General features: G+C 39.2%; 1 protein-coding gene across 6 annotated transcripts in view; it reads right to left on the bottom strand.

The window, feature by feature from the left end:
- mid2 (midline 2) overlaps positions 1–16,487 on the bottom strand; it is a 220,743-nt gene that overhangs the window by 21,538 nt on the left and 182,718 nt on the right. For all 6 annotated transcript variants that reach the window (XM_048605343.1, XM_048605342.1, XM_048605348.1 and 3 more), the window contains 3 exons: positions 9,902–10,050; positions 7,081–7,208; positions 3,447–3,590 (listed from right to left, as the gene is read on the bottom strand). In XM_048605343.1, coding sequence (XP_048461300.1) covers positions 3,447–3,590; positions 7,081–7,208; positions 9,902–10,050 — 421 coding nt within the window. The remainder of the gene's footprint in view (positions 1–3,446; positions 3,591–7,080; positions 7,209–9,901; positions 10,051–16,487) is intronic.

The following is a 16,487-nucleotide window of genomic DNA, read 5'->3' as shown; positions in this document are numbered from 1 at the left end:
CGCTAACATGCAATAAACTATACTTAACTACAAAAAACTCTTGCTAAATCAGGAAGGTTTCATTTATCACACTAGACTATGCAAACCCCATTGATTCCTACACCTAAAAAGGATGGTGGTAGCAACTTTCATCATGAGCAGCAGTTCCTACAGTGTAGTGAGCTGGCTTGTCCATACAACATAGTAGATAGCAGCGCAGAATTGAATTGTCTTTATATTTCATGTTGAGCAGTGGTGGGAGATCTTCAGACTTGGCTTTAAGTAGCATACAACGCGCCACACTCAGCAGCCGATAAGAGCAGAAGATTTAAAACCTTCAAAAGGGACTGTCATGATAATCTTCAGAAAGAAAATAATAGTCCAAAGAATGGTAAAAGCATTTCAGACCTCATAAGAAATGTGATGTAATGGAGACCGTTAGTCACCCTGGAGAAGAATTAGTAAATCAAAAAAAGAGATAAACGCTGCACTGTAGAGAGGAGGTGTGTAGGAATGGTGGTGAGTTGAGATTTAGTGTAGTAATCCAGGCTGAAAAAGCAGTAAGTTTAAAATGTTAATTAAATTTCTGATGATGTGTCACTGCCATAGAAAGCATACATCACAGGGCACAGCTATAGGAATGTAAATGGCTGCAAAATAAATATTAATTCAAGGTTTCAGATCAAATAAGTCAGGATCAGCAAAGATTCTTCGTGACAGTAAACCAGTTAGTGAAATGTTCGCCTGACTTGGCAACTACCACAGAACTACTGAGACAATTCTCTTAGAAGTCACAAGGATGGTGTTGTGACCTGTATCATGAGACTGCATTGTAGGATCGAGGATATGCTAATATCCATGAATGTATTGGCCTACTATAATCCATCCTTTCTAATCATCATAGCAGCCAATGCTTTAGCTATAGATTTAGTAGCAGTGCTTTTCGATGAGCAACCAGATGGCAGTCACAAATCTCTCTATTATGCATAATGAGCATTTATTACACAGAAACATGATGAGCTGTGATTAAAGAGGGAGCATGCTTGGCTACATGGACTTGCAAGAGATGTTCAGACTACATACTTATTTAAAAAATGGTCACAGAAATGGATAGTTTCTCTAGTTTCCCAGCTGGATGAGAAGGAGCTGGTAAAGATGCCTCCAGGAATACAGAAAGACTCTGGCTTTGTCATACGAGGTTATGAAATCATATAACTGAAATAAAAATTACAAATGGCAGCAGATGCTGTCTGCAGAGAGTTGGCTGACAACCTTACTAGGCACGATATTGAGTTTATTCATGAAACCAAGTCATACACTCACCCCATGGTGGTACAATGGTCAGCAAGCTGCAATCAATTTATTCAGATAAGACAGGAGTTGTTGAGGGATCAGGGGTGTCTTAATCTCTGTTGGTGTTGTGCATAAGGTTGACCAAATCAAAGATTCAACAGATTTACCATGAAAACATATTTTGATCATCAGCAGCAGTTTATAATTGTGGGTATCATACTAATATATGACAAACAACTTATCATTCCAACTGTACTTCAAGCTACACCAGAGACACATGGAGATCATAAAGTGCAGAGCCAGAGCTTGGTAAGTGATGTGGCTTGGTAGGATCTCCGTGGACTTTGAGGATCTAATGGTCAATTGATATCTGTGTCAGCCATGAACCAAAGCAATTATAGCTGTTGATAACAAACACCTTTTCCACCTGACCATGGGAATGTGTGGCATAGATTGTATGATGGAAGGGAATCGGTCATTGTCATCCATTAATTCTTCCAGAAGATAAAGTTTAAAAAGTTTGATGGCATGACAATGAATGTGGTTCTCTCAGTCTTAATGAGATATTTGCAATAGACAGTATCCCTGATGTGGTAATTTTTGACAATGGGCCACACTTTGCTAAACAGTGTTTCAGTCAATTTGCAGCCAGTGCTGGATCTGAACATGTCACACAGTCACATGGGAATCTCAAGACAGGATCAGGTCTTGAAGAAAACCAAATGCACTCACCCATTAGCACTGAGTTGCTGATGGCTAGGAAGCTGAACTCTCAGCTCCTGATCCTACCAAAGGATCTGTATTAACATCGATGGGACTATTAAGATATGTAGAACAAGGAGAACAGTCCTACTGGGTTCTCAGACCACATTCTACAATAGGTGCTACCATATGAGACTGTTGTTAGAGTTGTGTGGGAGTGGAGGAGAGGTTGGCGGGGGGAAACAAGTATGGATCAGGGATTTGAAAAACAAAGGTATGGTCATCCAAAGATCTACAGATCAGCAGAGATTGTATATTGTTTGCCCAACCAAAGGCTTCCTAAAAAGGAACTGCAGGAACCTTGCACCATTACAGGATACTCATCCACCACTGATCGATTGAGATGATTCCCATGGGGAACTTGATTACACAAGGGAACAACAGATCTTAGACAAGCAGGAAAAGAATCGAAGTCAACGGTCTTCCACCAAGCAAACTACCAGTCTTGCAAGTTAGAAAATAATGCATCTTGGGAAATAGTGTAAACTCCATATTGCTTAAATTTATAATGTCAGGGACTTGGGGAAGATGGAGTAACATAAAATGTAATTATATACACAAATGTATAATGTTGAATAAAAATGGGGGAAATGTCATATATGGGTGTGAGAAAGGACGAGTGCCATAAGTACCTCCCACAATGATTTGTTATGAACTTGTGGGCAGAACAGCACAGAATTTTGAAGGAGTGAAATCTATCATCTGGGCCTCCTCCAAGGTCTCAGCAATACTGCCTATCGTATCAACACAACTTGTAATAGTTTCTGATCATGAAATAAACTATACCTTGTTAACTACACAAGATTCTTCTAATCAGACCAGGAAGTAGATTTTCTCTCCACACTAGGCAGAAGAATACAGTCTTGGCTCTTATTGAAAAAGAAATCAGTGAACTACTCACATTTATCCTTGGAGGTTAAGGATTATGGGCAAAAGGAAGAGGAAAGCCGGTTATCTTTGCTCAACGCGGTGCTCTAGAGATGGTGAATAGTTTTTGCAGGGGTCATCGGGTCCCAATAGTGTGTTGCAGGCAGAAATGGAAATGAATGCCTCAATCTATACTGTAATGTCTCTTGGTTGTGAGGGGACTGGTCTGTATTGAAGAATGATCAGTGAGAGGGAGAGGCCAACTGTTTTATTGAAAACATGAGTATCGAAGGCATTGGTGTGAAATTAATTGAGCTCAAGAAATTTGAAAACAATGAACTGTCTAAATTTATACAATTGGTATAGAGTGAGTGAGCTGCTACATCTAACACTGGCCCACCCTCTGTATTATGGGGTCTGTGTGAAGTTTCATAGGGTCAGAGTCTTCATTAGTGGAATTGATAGTATTAACAATAATCTGCCAATCCTATTCATAGAAAAGTGCCTGATTTTATACAGGCTTCTATAATCTTTTTAAAACTTACTGATAAAATTTGCTTGTCCTGTGAAGATAGTGTACTGCAACTCATAGGAAACGATGCTGAATTCATCTTCTGAGGTCCAATGAACAGTAATTGTGTCATGAGATGCTGTGCAGAGTTCTTCTCGAATGCTTGGAGGATTTGGGGCTGCAAAAAAGATGTGGCAGAGATTGTTTCCATGAATGGCATTGTGAAAATGCTTTCACCAAAATGGTATACACATTCTCATTGTAGGACGGGTTATGAAAGGTTACCTAAAATGTTGTTATAACATCATCTGTACGTACATATGGATATAAAATATATATCATTTATACATATGATGATTTGAGTTTTTTTAAAAAAATATTTTTTAATTCAGAGGATACTGGCTGCAGCAGCAAAAATATTGTATTCGTAAAGAACACACCCTGCCAGACAGAGGCAGAGATTCTGCGATGTTTTCAAAGAACCGTATGATCCAGTTTGTGGACTAAAAACTTATCAGAAGGGAAACAGCCTCAGCCCTCTATCTTTTCCTGAAACACCTATCATCAACATGTACAAGTTGAAAACTCACAAGACCTCACCACATTCTTAACAGGAGAAATCTAAATTTACATCAGTGTCTCCAGGAAAAGATAATTCAGCCAATCAGAACTGATTCAAAAAGAAACCCCACTTTGGAAAGTGGCTTCGGTTGCAGATAAGCATTTGGACAAATTATGAACAGGTTTTTATCCAAATTTAACCATTGCTCGGCCAAAGTACTTTAAAGATAATACTTCTTAGCATTTTATGTATTTTCTCCCACTTCCTGCCAATTTGGGAAGTTGTGTACATGGGCGTTATTTTGAGAGAGGGGGCAATTGGATAGATTTGCACGTTTTAAATTGTCTGCAAACAACTGAATCTTTCCATGAGCAATTCCATTTGCAATAAACTAGCTCTTCATTTGTTAAAAAAATTGAATCTCACTGATTTGTTTCTGATATGAAACAATACTGAACTTTTGTAAAAGTCTAAATTATGTAATTGGCAAACATTGTTTAACTCCTTCAGTGGCCACAATGTCAGCAATCACTTCACTCTTCCTAATTGGTTTGTAACAGATGGAACAGCAAAGAAAATAAACAGAGTGGTCAATATTGAAAGGACAGAGAAGTTGAATAGCACAATGAAGGTAAAGAGAAGTGAGCCCCCATAATTTCAACTATATAGTAGGTTAATGAGTTTACCGAGGGTTGTACCATTGCCATGGAAGGAATGAGGTTAAACTGAATAATGAGTTATTAATGAAATTACATTACTTATTTCCTTATTTTGTTGGTGTTATACGATCTTTTATTTCCACGTTTGTTTCCACACTGTAGCTCCTCACTACCCTACTTGTTAACCCTTTACATTTATAACAACAATATTATTTATTTGATTTGATTCCTTTGGTCAAAGTTAATTTTATAACAGTGAGAGTTTGACACCAACGATGATCACGTCCCTCTGGTCACATTAGCCCACTAAAGCTAAAAACTAAACCCTTTAATCATTTGGCCAAGTTTTGCAACCCAAACCTAACCACCTTTGCCAGGTAATTGGGACAAGGGCTTGAGATATCAATATAAATAGTGAACTACATTTTTTTCTACACAGTTTAAATGGCACCCATAAATCATCAGAAACATTGTGTCACTGTACATAACTTTGATGTATGAGAAACTTCGCTAAGAGTAGATGGGGTGGAGCTAGGTATGACAATGCATAGATCAAAATGCAAGAAACATCTATCTGTATCACTTTCAACTGTAGAAACAGCAATTCCAGTAATAGAGACATAACATACAATGAATATGGAAGTTGAAAACAAGAACAGAACGTGCTGGAAATACACAGCAGCCTTGTAGGAATCTGAAAGGAGAAAAGAGACTAAAGTTTCCAGTCATGTGAAGAAGGGTTCTGCTTGAAGCAGTAGTATTTAAAAGGGACAGGTATGCTAATCAACCCACCATGCATTTCATATACATTTAAAACTATTTCAATTTTTCGAATGACATAATATTTCCAAATGTAGGAGTAGGAGAGAACTAAAAGTCAGCATTATTAAATATAGCAGATTGTGAAAGTAACCAGCATGCACTGGTTGCATGAATTGAGCATCTAAGATTAAGTCAATCTATTCTAATATTAAAATAACACTAAAACAGAGCAGAGGTAAGCCAGCTGTAGGAATTTGAAAGCTGGTTGAAACTGGGAATGTGAAGAAAATGTTCCTGTGAAGTTGAATTGCAGCGGGTTCAACTATGTTTTGTATCCAAAGAGGCACTCCAGTTTAAAGTTTGTTTCAGATCTTTAAGAGATAATAAACAGTATAGATCCTGTTTTACCTGAAGGCATGTGTACAGGAAATTTTAATAAAGTACGGGTTGATAGATATAAACAGGTGATGTCATGCCATCTGGTACCACCTTGTTAGCAGCTGGATTATCATATAACATCAAAGCTAGTTGAGCTAAAAGCTTTAGACTGAGCCCCTCAGACTATTCCTACACTGACAGCTACAATAATCTCTTTTAAACTTGGTGCATGTGCTGCCTACATTGTCTGCAAGATTCACCATAATGTCACAATTCAGCTACCATATTGAATTCTGGATATATACTTACTATTCTCTTATCAAGATAAGTTACTGAGCCCAGCAGAGTGTGAAGTGGATTATGTCAGTACCAATTCAATGTGTGACACCTCGATAGAAGTAAGTCAGAGACTGAACTCAACTAAAATTGGCAAAGATTCAGTCATTAAGGTTGGTTCTTGGCTTTTTTGATTAGCTGGGTACCTGAAAGCACCGCTACCTCTCAGTGCCAGGGACCAAGGTTCGATTCCACCCTCGGTTAACTGTCTGTGTGGAGGTTTCTTCCGGGTGCTTCAGTTTCCTTCCACAGTCCAAAAGATGTGCAGATTAGGTTGAATGGCCATGCAAAATTGCCCATAGTGTCCAGGGATGTGCTGGCTAGGTGGATTAACCATGGGAAATGCAGGGTTACAGGGATAGAGTGGGATATCTTTGGAGAGTCAGTATGGACCTAAATGGGAATTGAAATTCAATATTATGAAGAGTCACTTCATAGAAACTGACTGATGAAATGGGCTTTTGAACAAAAACAACATGCGTTTCTGAAATGAAAAAAATATTTAAAATGCTTTATGAGATGGAATAACATCTGATTAATGAGGGGGAGAATTTTGAGGTGGCAGAGATGCCAAAGCTTAAGGTTAACGTAGGCAGAGAGATCCTTAGAATGACTTCAAGAGAGAACAGGCATTGAGATAAAGGCTGACTCTGGTGTTCCAAAAGATTGCAAGGTGTACTTAATTATAATGTTGCATCAGCCAATTCCTGCCATCTTCCCACCTCTATCAGAATTAAATTTTGAGTGGGAAGGGACATGGTCAACCTCACTACCCAGCCATTAATTGAGACCTTTAAATCACAAATTAAAGATCACTTAGAGCCCTTAGCCCACTACTACAGGGATTAACCCTAACACCCTCTTGGGACCCAATTCCAGAGAAAGGTATCCTTGTAGAGCTAGTACCAGGACATTCACAGCGTAATAATATATGACAAAGAAACTTCTCATCATTATTCTTACATTCTTACCAGTAAGATAGTCCAAGCTTTCAAGTAGTTTCTTCTCCCTTGAAAAATCTAAGGTAAAATTCTCAAAAGCCTCATTCAAGTTAATGTCTGGAATCAGAACTTGAGAAGATGCTGTTGCCATAGCAACCCTGCCAAAACAACAAGAGACAAATGAATTTTCAACAAGAATCAGAAAATAATTGAAGTAGTATCTTGCTTGTTAAACAATTTTTAAAAGGTTCAATAACTTTAGGCCTCATTGTTTATTGTCATCAAGATTATTTTAAAACTGTTGAGGAATTAAAGTGTCTTGTTTTCAGTAGATTTTTAAAAAAATCACTTTCTCCCCAACTCTTGAAGGTCAGATTTGTTTGCTTGATAGCATTTTTATGACAATCAAGCCAGATATGGAATGGAATTGAACTGAATTAGCATAGTGAGTAAAGGTAGGAAACTGTATGTAATAGATTGGTCATTTTCAATATCTAGACAAAATGAAGGAGCGATTAAGGATTAATAGAATGCTGGAACATAGAGATAGAACAGTAGTCAGCATTAATTTCAGTGGATGTGGAGAAAAGTTGGAAGGATAATTGGCTGCAAACTAACAGAACCTTGAACAAAAGCAGAAACTGCTGGAGAAACTCAATGGTCACACAGCTTTTGTGGAGAAAAAGCAGAGTTAATGTTTCAGGTCCAGTGACCCTTCTTCAGAACAGGTTCAGACAATCTTGGGTTGGAAGGGACAGAGGTGGAGTGTCAAATAGGAGGGAAGAAAGGAGGTTACTATCTTCCGGGGAGGATGACCCAATTGTGCAAAGGGCCCCCGTCAAAGATAGTGCTCAGCTCAGCTCCTCTCCTCCCTGCACTTCTGAAAACTTGTGAAAAAGGACTTCCCACTCCCAGCCACCTGCTTATGTCAATCATGTTATGAATTGAGAAGGGAATATTGGGCCTATCAAAATTTTACCAAGCTCAGTTAACCTTTTTTTTTTAAACATATGGTGGATGGGCTGCTGTTTTCAGCACCAACCCACGCTTCATTTCAAGGGGAGAGTTCAGAACTGGGCATCCTCCCTATTTTATATGCAACTCCTGCCACTGAAAACACACATAGTTGGAGCATATAATATCTAGCCCTGTCTCACAAAAAAAATCCATTTATTGGACAGATGCAAAGGAAAGCAACACTACTGATTCCAAGTATAAAAAGGACTACAACTGAATATTAAAGACTTCCAAGCTCTTCAGACCAGAAAAAAGTTCACTATAAGCCTTAAGGGATTTGAAATAATAAATCGCCTACATAAAATAACTCCAGTATTATTTCATTGTAAGCCATGAGTAGAATCAATCTTTGTCAATTGCAAATTTAAAGCTGGTGGTTGGAAATGCTTTTTCATTCAAGACAGAAATATCTTGAACAAACTTCTGTACAAAGACCAAAAAGGTTGTTCATGTGTACTGGATGCTGAACTGGGGCCACTGGGGTACTAGAAGGATGAACTACAATTTGCTAAAGGCCCTTTCTCAAACTTGAGCTCCATGTTATTTTGAAAAACATCATGTGACATTGCTAGTGATAAAGATATAATTATGTTCAATGAGAAATGTAATTGGTTCTGTTGGGTACTAAGAAACATGGGATTGTTTAGCAAAAATCTTTGCAGTTGATTTTATGGAACTGTTTATAGCTGCACAAACAATCGCAAAGTCTGGTCTGCTTTCTATTCTGTGATGCTTAGTGCTGGAAGGCATTACTACTATTGCAATACTGTTACTGAGTTATTGATCTATGGAGTGCTGTCCTCCTGCATTAACTTCGCAGTCACAGACCATTGCCAGCAGAAATTTAAGCCATCAAAGTTTCATAATGACAAAACCAAAAACATATCATAATGTGGAATATTTTTAAAATGCATGTTCAATTTTTGAACAGTCTACTTGAAAAATGTCTTTTACTGCACCCATATTTCACACTGTGACCTATTGATAGTATAGGAAATCTGCTGCAGATGGAGTCTTTGGTGATGGAAATTTGGCACATTGCATTTTCTTAACTTGAGTTATTTTGGTAGCTCAAAGGGAAACCTGACACCATTATAAAACTGAACTCAATAGTCAAAGCTGTGTTAGCAGATCACGTCAAGGACAATAGAAGGGGCACCATTGCTGGTTTCAATTCCTAAAGCAAAGAAAGAAACTTCAGCCAGGCCAACCTCTCCTGAAATTAATGTCATGATTTCCAATTAAAATCTCATCTGAGTCAATTGGCAGGACCAAAGTTCAGAAATTATGAATTTTATGAGACAGTAGCATGGAAACACAAGTTCTGTTTCTCTGAAATGTCTTATTCCAAATTGTATACTTGCCATAACCATTGATCCTGTATGAAAAACTAAACCAAATGATTACTTTAAGCCCATAAAAGGTTGCAATATCTTCTCAAATTTTGACTGATCCATTCTATAAAGTTGTTGATTTATATTATATGCCAAAAATAAAATTTTGCTAATAATCATTCACTTTAAAATTAATAAAACCAGAAGGAACTAAATAATTCACAATCAATGGATTCATGGCTGTGCCTTGCACAACGTAGATCTGAGCCACATAAACTGAATGCCTAAGGATTAATCTCTTATCAGTGCTGTGCTAGCTGATTTCAGCTGGAATTGGATTAATACATGAGTCATCAGCCTTAGGAGATGAGTTCAGTAAACCAGAGAGAGAAATTGTCTTTTACAATATATGGGTAGTCATGTTCTTCATGCTTAATACATAAATACAGTTGGCCTGTTGAACCAGAGAATGACTAATGTTCCCAGCAAGTCTGTCCCACCTTTCTGTTACATTTTTGGCTGTTTGTAAAAAACGTGCATGATCATTCTCCTTCAGGCTGTGTTCTGCTTGACTGATGAGAGACCCTGACCGCTCCAAGCATTGCCGGCAATTTGCTATCTGCTGTGCTAGTTTTCTCAACTTCATAACCTTGATGAGGAACAGATAGAAAGAAAGAAGATAAATAAAAAAGGCTTAAAATTTGAACACGCACAGTTATTAATCAAGGTGTTGAGCTGCTTCTGAAAAAACATCTTGCCATATCCATATTTTGTTTGATGACGTGGCTTTGAAAGGATGGAAGAATAAAAAGGCTCTAACGTAAATTATATAGTAAGAAATTCCAATTCTTTGAGCACAAGATTTTAAATTCATTAAAATAACTGGGTTGGAAACTAGGGTTGAAATAGATAATACAGGCAAGAAATGAAATTCCTTTCTCCTGATAGTGAATAAAATAATCTATTCATTGATGGTTTAGATGCAACAATCAGTGTGAAATGAAGAACTCTTAAACATGGGGAAATACCAAGTTCAATTTAGGTTCTATGCTGAATTAAGTTCTCAAAAGAATTGCCACAAAGTTAACTATAATTAGATTCAATCAGATTAAACATGGAACAGGATAAAAGGAATTGGTCATTGATACTCTGGATTGAGTTAATGCATGGACTTTAGGTGATGAAAGAAAACAGCTTGACTGCAATATCAGCCCTCAACTTCACATTTGAACAGTCCATTAACGTGGTCAATGAGAATGAAAACAAAGTTAGTGAAGATCTGTAAGTGGCAGTGTGCATATCATTTTAGGAGATGAAAGGAAAACTGGAAATGGGAAGGCAGAAAATTCCCCTCCAAGCGATGCAATACAGAGATTAGATCTCTAGACATATGGAATTGCTATAAAAAAGCAACTAATCTATAAACTCCAGCTGCAGAGAAAGTAACACAAATATATTGAACATTAGTGAGGAAACCAAATCCTGCCTGTCAGAGGAGTTCATGTGCAGTGACCATTTTCAAATGCAATACGTTTTTTTAAAAACTTACTATGCCTAAGGACAACATAAGCATTGATTAATATGTTCAGTAACTGCTCACTGCACTCTGGAGGAAGCTTTGGCAGGTCAAAGATAATTTTATGACAACACTGAAGTAGCTGTTTCATTATTGCATTTAAACAACCGTTTTATATCCTGACCTGTTTTAATATCAATCGCAATAAAACATTTATTGTAGAATATCAGAATCCTGTTCAGAGTTCTTGAAATGTAAAACCAAGATTAGAATTGCATTGCATAGAAAAGTAAAAATGCCACGCACTTTATTCACTCAAAGTAGATCCAATATAAGGATAAATGTAATTTAAACAGACCTATTTTCCAAATCAATGCTGCCCAGCAGTGGACTCAAGGAAATGTCGATATGGCACAGCAGTGGTGGCAATATTAGGTCCTTGGTTATTGTTTTAGAGTTGTACTACCCAATTTCTAACAGATAGTAAGGTGGACAATTCCCCTTCAACTGTGGTGATAGACTATGATGCCAGATTAGAATTCTAATCCATGTCAGGTTAATGAATCTCACTCAACATAAGACATCATGTAGGGTTTTGTTTTTACAAAAACATACAATCTGATGCCCGACTGTCACTTTAATACCGGGCCTAATATGCACAGTGCACATTCCTCTGTTCAGCATCAGCTGGCAGACCAACTAATGAGGAACATGGCAAGGGGTGGACCGTAGCTCAGTGTTACTACACAGCGCCAGAGATCCGGGTTTGATTCTGGCCTTGGGTGACCATCTCCTTGGATGGAGTCTGCAGATAGAAACATAGAAGATAGAAGCAGGAGAAGGCCATTCAGCCCTTCGAGCTGCTGTGCCAATCTTCACGATCAAGGCTGATCCTCCAACTCAATAGCCTAGTCCTGCTTTCTCCCCATAACCTTTGATCCCATTTGCCTCAAGTGCTATATCTAGTCGCCTCTTGAATATATTCAATGTTTTTGTATCAGCTACTTCCTATGGCAATGAATTCCACAGGCTCACCACGCTTTGGGTGAAGAAATGTCTCCTCATCTCTGTCCTAAATAGTCTATCCCAAATACTCAGACTGTGACCCCTGGTTCTGGGCACACTCACCATCGGGAACATCCTCCCTGCATCCACCCTGTCCGGTGTTAGAATTTTATAAATTTCTATGAGACCCCCTTCATTTATCTGAATTCCAGCAAAAGCAATCCTAACCTAGTCAATCTTACCTCATACGTCAGACTCGCCATCCCGGAATCAGCCTGGTAAACCTTCAGTGCACTCCTTCGAGAGCAAGAGCATCTTTCCTCGGAAAAGGAGCCCAAAACTGTACACAATATTCCAGGTGTGGTCTCACCAAGGCTCTGTACAACTGCAACAACACATCCCTGCTCCTGTGCTCAAAAACTCTCGCAATGAAGGCCAACATACCATTTGCCTTCTTTACCGCCTGCTGTACCTGCATGCTTACCTTCAGCGACTGGTGCACAAGGACACCCAGGTCCTGTTGCACACTCCCCTCTCCCAATTTACAGCCTTTCAGGTAGTAATCTACCTTCTTGATTTTGCTTCCAAAATGAATAACCTCTCATTTGTCCACATTATACTCCATCTGCCATTGATTTGCCCACTCACCCAATCTGTTGAGATCATGCTGAAAGATCTCTGCATCCTCTTCATAGTTCACCCTCCCACCCAACTTGGTATCATCTGCAAACATCCTCGCAGTGTATGCATAAACTTCCTCTGTGAGCTCCGGTTTTCTCCAACAGTCCAAAGATGGATTAGTCATGCTAAATCATCCATAGTGTCCAGGGATGTGCGGGTGAGGTGGATTAACCATAGTAAAATTGAGGGTGATAGCGTAGGAGGTTGAGTCTTAGTGGGATGCTTTTCGGAGGGTCAGTGTGAACTTGAAGGGCCGAATGGCCTCCTTCCACACTGTAGGGATTCTATGAAGTCAGTGTTTATTTGCATGTGTGGCCATAACGGGCTGGGGTGGGGTGGGGTGAAGCAGTGGAGGGGGCTGTCATTCTTTCCTCTCAGCCTGATAATCCTGAACTAACATGACCCAACATTCAACATGGATGAGATCTCCTTTTTCTGGTCTATATTCCAGCCAGCTGCACTGGTCATCTGATTAAAATGTGACTGTAGTTAGTCAGTATCTACGCTTTAGTGATTAGAGGGCTAGAAGCAGCTTTTAAAATACCCAGCACTAAAAAGCACATTTGGGATGGAACAATTTATATTATATTCAGGGTGGACCCAGGATTTCCATGAACATGATTCAGCTGTTACATTGCAATAAAAAATGCATGAATTCTAAAGACTGCTTTGTATATATTGAATGTAAATGCCATGAGTAGTAACCTGCCTGTGTTGAACTGAAATGTGACTGTTCTCAACATTCTAGCTATATTTATACACATGCTGCTTAGTAAATCTCAGGGTAACCTTAGTATAAAGTTCAGGATCACTAATACATTCAAAGATGAAAATACTTGGGCCAACATTTTTCAATTAGACAGAGATTTTTGATTATGATTTTTTTTTGCTTTGATCTTGAAGCATCTTGGAGTATGTATTGAATTAGGCATCAAGCACAATTTATGCATCACATTTGTTCTGCTTGGATCAACTTTGATTATTCCAATCAATCAAAACAACTTCTACATACAAACATATCTAATACTCATTCCATTGAACAGCAGGGAGCTGGAGAAGGATAGTGGTGGTGTACAGGAGACAGTTTGAAATTTTAAATATTAGCTGCAAAAGAATTGTTAATGTTTGTGCAGTATGAAGCAGCCTCTCTCTTTAATTTAACTGTATCCACAATTATAAATCCAGCCAGTTATGTTGGGAACAAGGATTCAAAAGCTTTGAAATGGAGTCTTCTAAGACAGAGCAAAATAAAAAAAATGGAAAGTTGCTTCAGCAAACTCAATAATGAGATGCTTTTTAAAGCTGAAACCTCACATTGCTGAATAAAAAGAGAACCTTGTAAAGGTACAATTTAAATTTGGAAGCTTTGCTGTCAAGAGCTCTTCATAAACAGCATATAACTTAAAAAAAAAAATTCATTCATGGGATCTGGACATCGTTTGCTGGGCCAACATTTATTGCCCATTTGTAGATGCCCTTGAGATGGGGATGGTGGGCTGTCTTCTTAAAATGCTGGTGGAGGGATAGTGCCAGGAATTTGACCCAACATCACTAAAGGAACAGCAATGTCTTTTCAATTCAGAATGATGTGGCTTGGAGGGGAACTCTCAGGTGGTGGTGTTGCCATGCATCTGCTGACCTTGTCCTTCTAGATGATTATGGTCATGGGTTTGTCTAAAGCATCCTTGGTGAATTTCTGCAGTATGGCTTGTAAATGGTATATGCTACAACTGAGCATTGGTGGTGGAGGAAGTACATTTTTATGAATGTAATGCCAATCAAGTGGGCTGCTTCGTCTCGAACTGTGTCAAGCTTCTTGAGTGTTGTTGGAGCTGCACTCACCCAGGCAAGTGGGTAGTATTTCATCACACTCCTGACTTGTGCCTTGTAGATGGTAGACAGGCTTTGGGGAGTCAGGAGACTAGTTACTTGCACAGAATTCCTTAGAATCCCTACAGTGTGCAAACAGGCCCTTTGGCCCTTCAAGTCCACACAGACCCTCAGAGCATCCCACCCAGACCCATCCCCCTATAATCCACCTAATCTACACATCCCTGAACACTATGGGCAATTTAGCATGGCCAATCCACCTAGCCTGCACATCCTTGGACTGTGGGAGGAAACCAGAGCACCTGGACGAAACCCACGCAGACACGGGAAGAATGTGCAGACTCCACACAGACAGTCACCTGAGGGTGGAATCAAACCCGGGCCCTTGGCGCTGTGAGGCAGCAGTGCTAATCACTGAGCCACCGGGCCGCCCAAAATGAAATTAGCATTGTTAGATTTTTGCTGAATTCAAATTCCACCATCTGCCATGGCAGGATTCGAACCAGGGCCCCCAGACTGTTAGCTGGGTCTCTGGATTAATAGCCTAGCGATAATACCACTTAGCCATCACCTCCCCAGCCACTAACTTTCAGTTGTAGCTATTGTAAGTAAGTATATATATTTTATATATATATACACACACCTATCAAACCAAACTTGGATATTGTCTCGGATTGCATGCATTTGGGCAGAGACTACTTCAGCATCTGAGGAGTCATGAATGGTGCTGAACGTTGTGAAATTTCTACATTAAACATCCTTATTTCTGACCTTATGATGAAGGGAAGGCCATGAATAAAGCAGCTGAAGACAGTTGGGCCTAGGACACTAGCCTGAGGAATTCCTGCAGAAATGTGCTGGAGCTGAAATGACGGACCTCTAACAACCACAAAAAATCTTCCTTTTTAGCTAGTTATGACTCCAACTATTGGAGAATTTACTCAGATTACCATTAACTCTAGTTTTATTTGGCTTTTTGATGTCATACTCGGTCAAGTGCAGCTTTGATGTCAAGGACAGTCACTCTTCTCTCACCTCTGGAATTCAGCTCTTTTTTCCAGATTTGAACCAAGGCTGAAATGAGATCAGGAGCTGAGCGAACCTGGTGGAAACTGAGCACAGTCAGTGAGTAGGTTATTGCTCAGCAATAACAGCACTGTTGACAACTCTTTCCATTTCTTGACTGATGATTGAAAGTGGACTGATGGGGAAATGATTGCTCAGGTTGGATTTATCCTTTCTTTCATATACAGGGCTTACCTGGATGATTTTCCACATTTTCAAGTAGTTCCAACAGCAGAATCATATCAAATTGTGGGAATACCATTCTAAGCTTTGCAAGCACGGGCTGATCGAGAAAAATCAGCATTCTACTCACTGAGTGGTTGACAGGCCATGTTATTTGATATAATCCCCCAGCCATTGGGGCATATTGCCTACATACCTGACAATTATCAATTACTCAGTAGACAAAAACATCTTTTTGGCTTGACAGAAGCATCCTGTTAGTGGAGAAATTCACTCATGGGTTCACCATAAAGGAGCAGCATTAGATGGCTAGCTTCACTTGTTGTTGAAAGGTGAGACACCTTCCCCTTCCAGGGTGACCTGAGGTAGGACATTGCACAGGGCCAGAATTGGGGGACTTAAGCCCTCTCATGAGATTTTGTGATATTCATTTAGTGACTATTTGACCTGAATAGCTATTATCATGCAGGATAGTTTTAATGTGCCATATCTTGTAGCTTCTAGTTGGCTTTGGCTTTATTCACGAGGTTGCCGAGATTCATCTTATAATTAGTGAAGCTGTAGGAATTCAAGCGTGTAGTGAACCAGTGAACCTTTGGTAGTTTTGGCAGATATTAGTAGAAACCCACTGGCAGATTTCTCAACTAATACTTTGTGGATAAGGAGCTTGCTTGAATGATCTACTTCAATAATAAATTTGAGCAGTTGATGGATTTTATTAAGGTGTAGAGCTGGATGAACACTGCAGGCCAAGCAGCATCATAGGAGCAGGAAGGCTGACGTTTTGGGCCTAGACCCTTCATCAG

The sequence above is a fragment of the Rhincodon typus genome, chromosome 14 (genome assembly GCF_021869965.1).
Source record: "Rhincodon typus isolate 14 chromosome 14, sRhiTyp1.1, whole genome shotgun sequence".
NCBI lineage: Eukaryota > Metazoa > Chordata > Chondrichthyes > Orectolobiformes > Rhincodontidae > Rhincodon > Rhincodon typus.
This window is presented reverse-complemented; position numbering and strand designations above follow the sequence as displayed.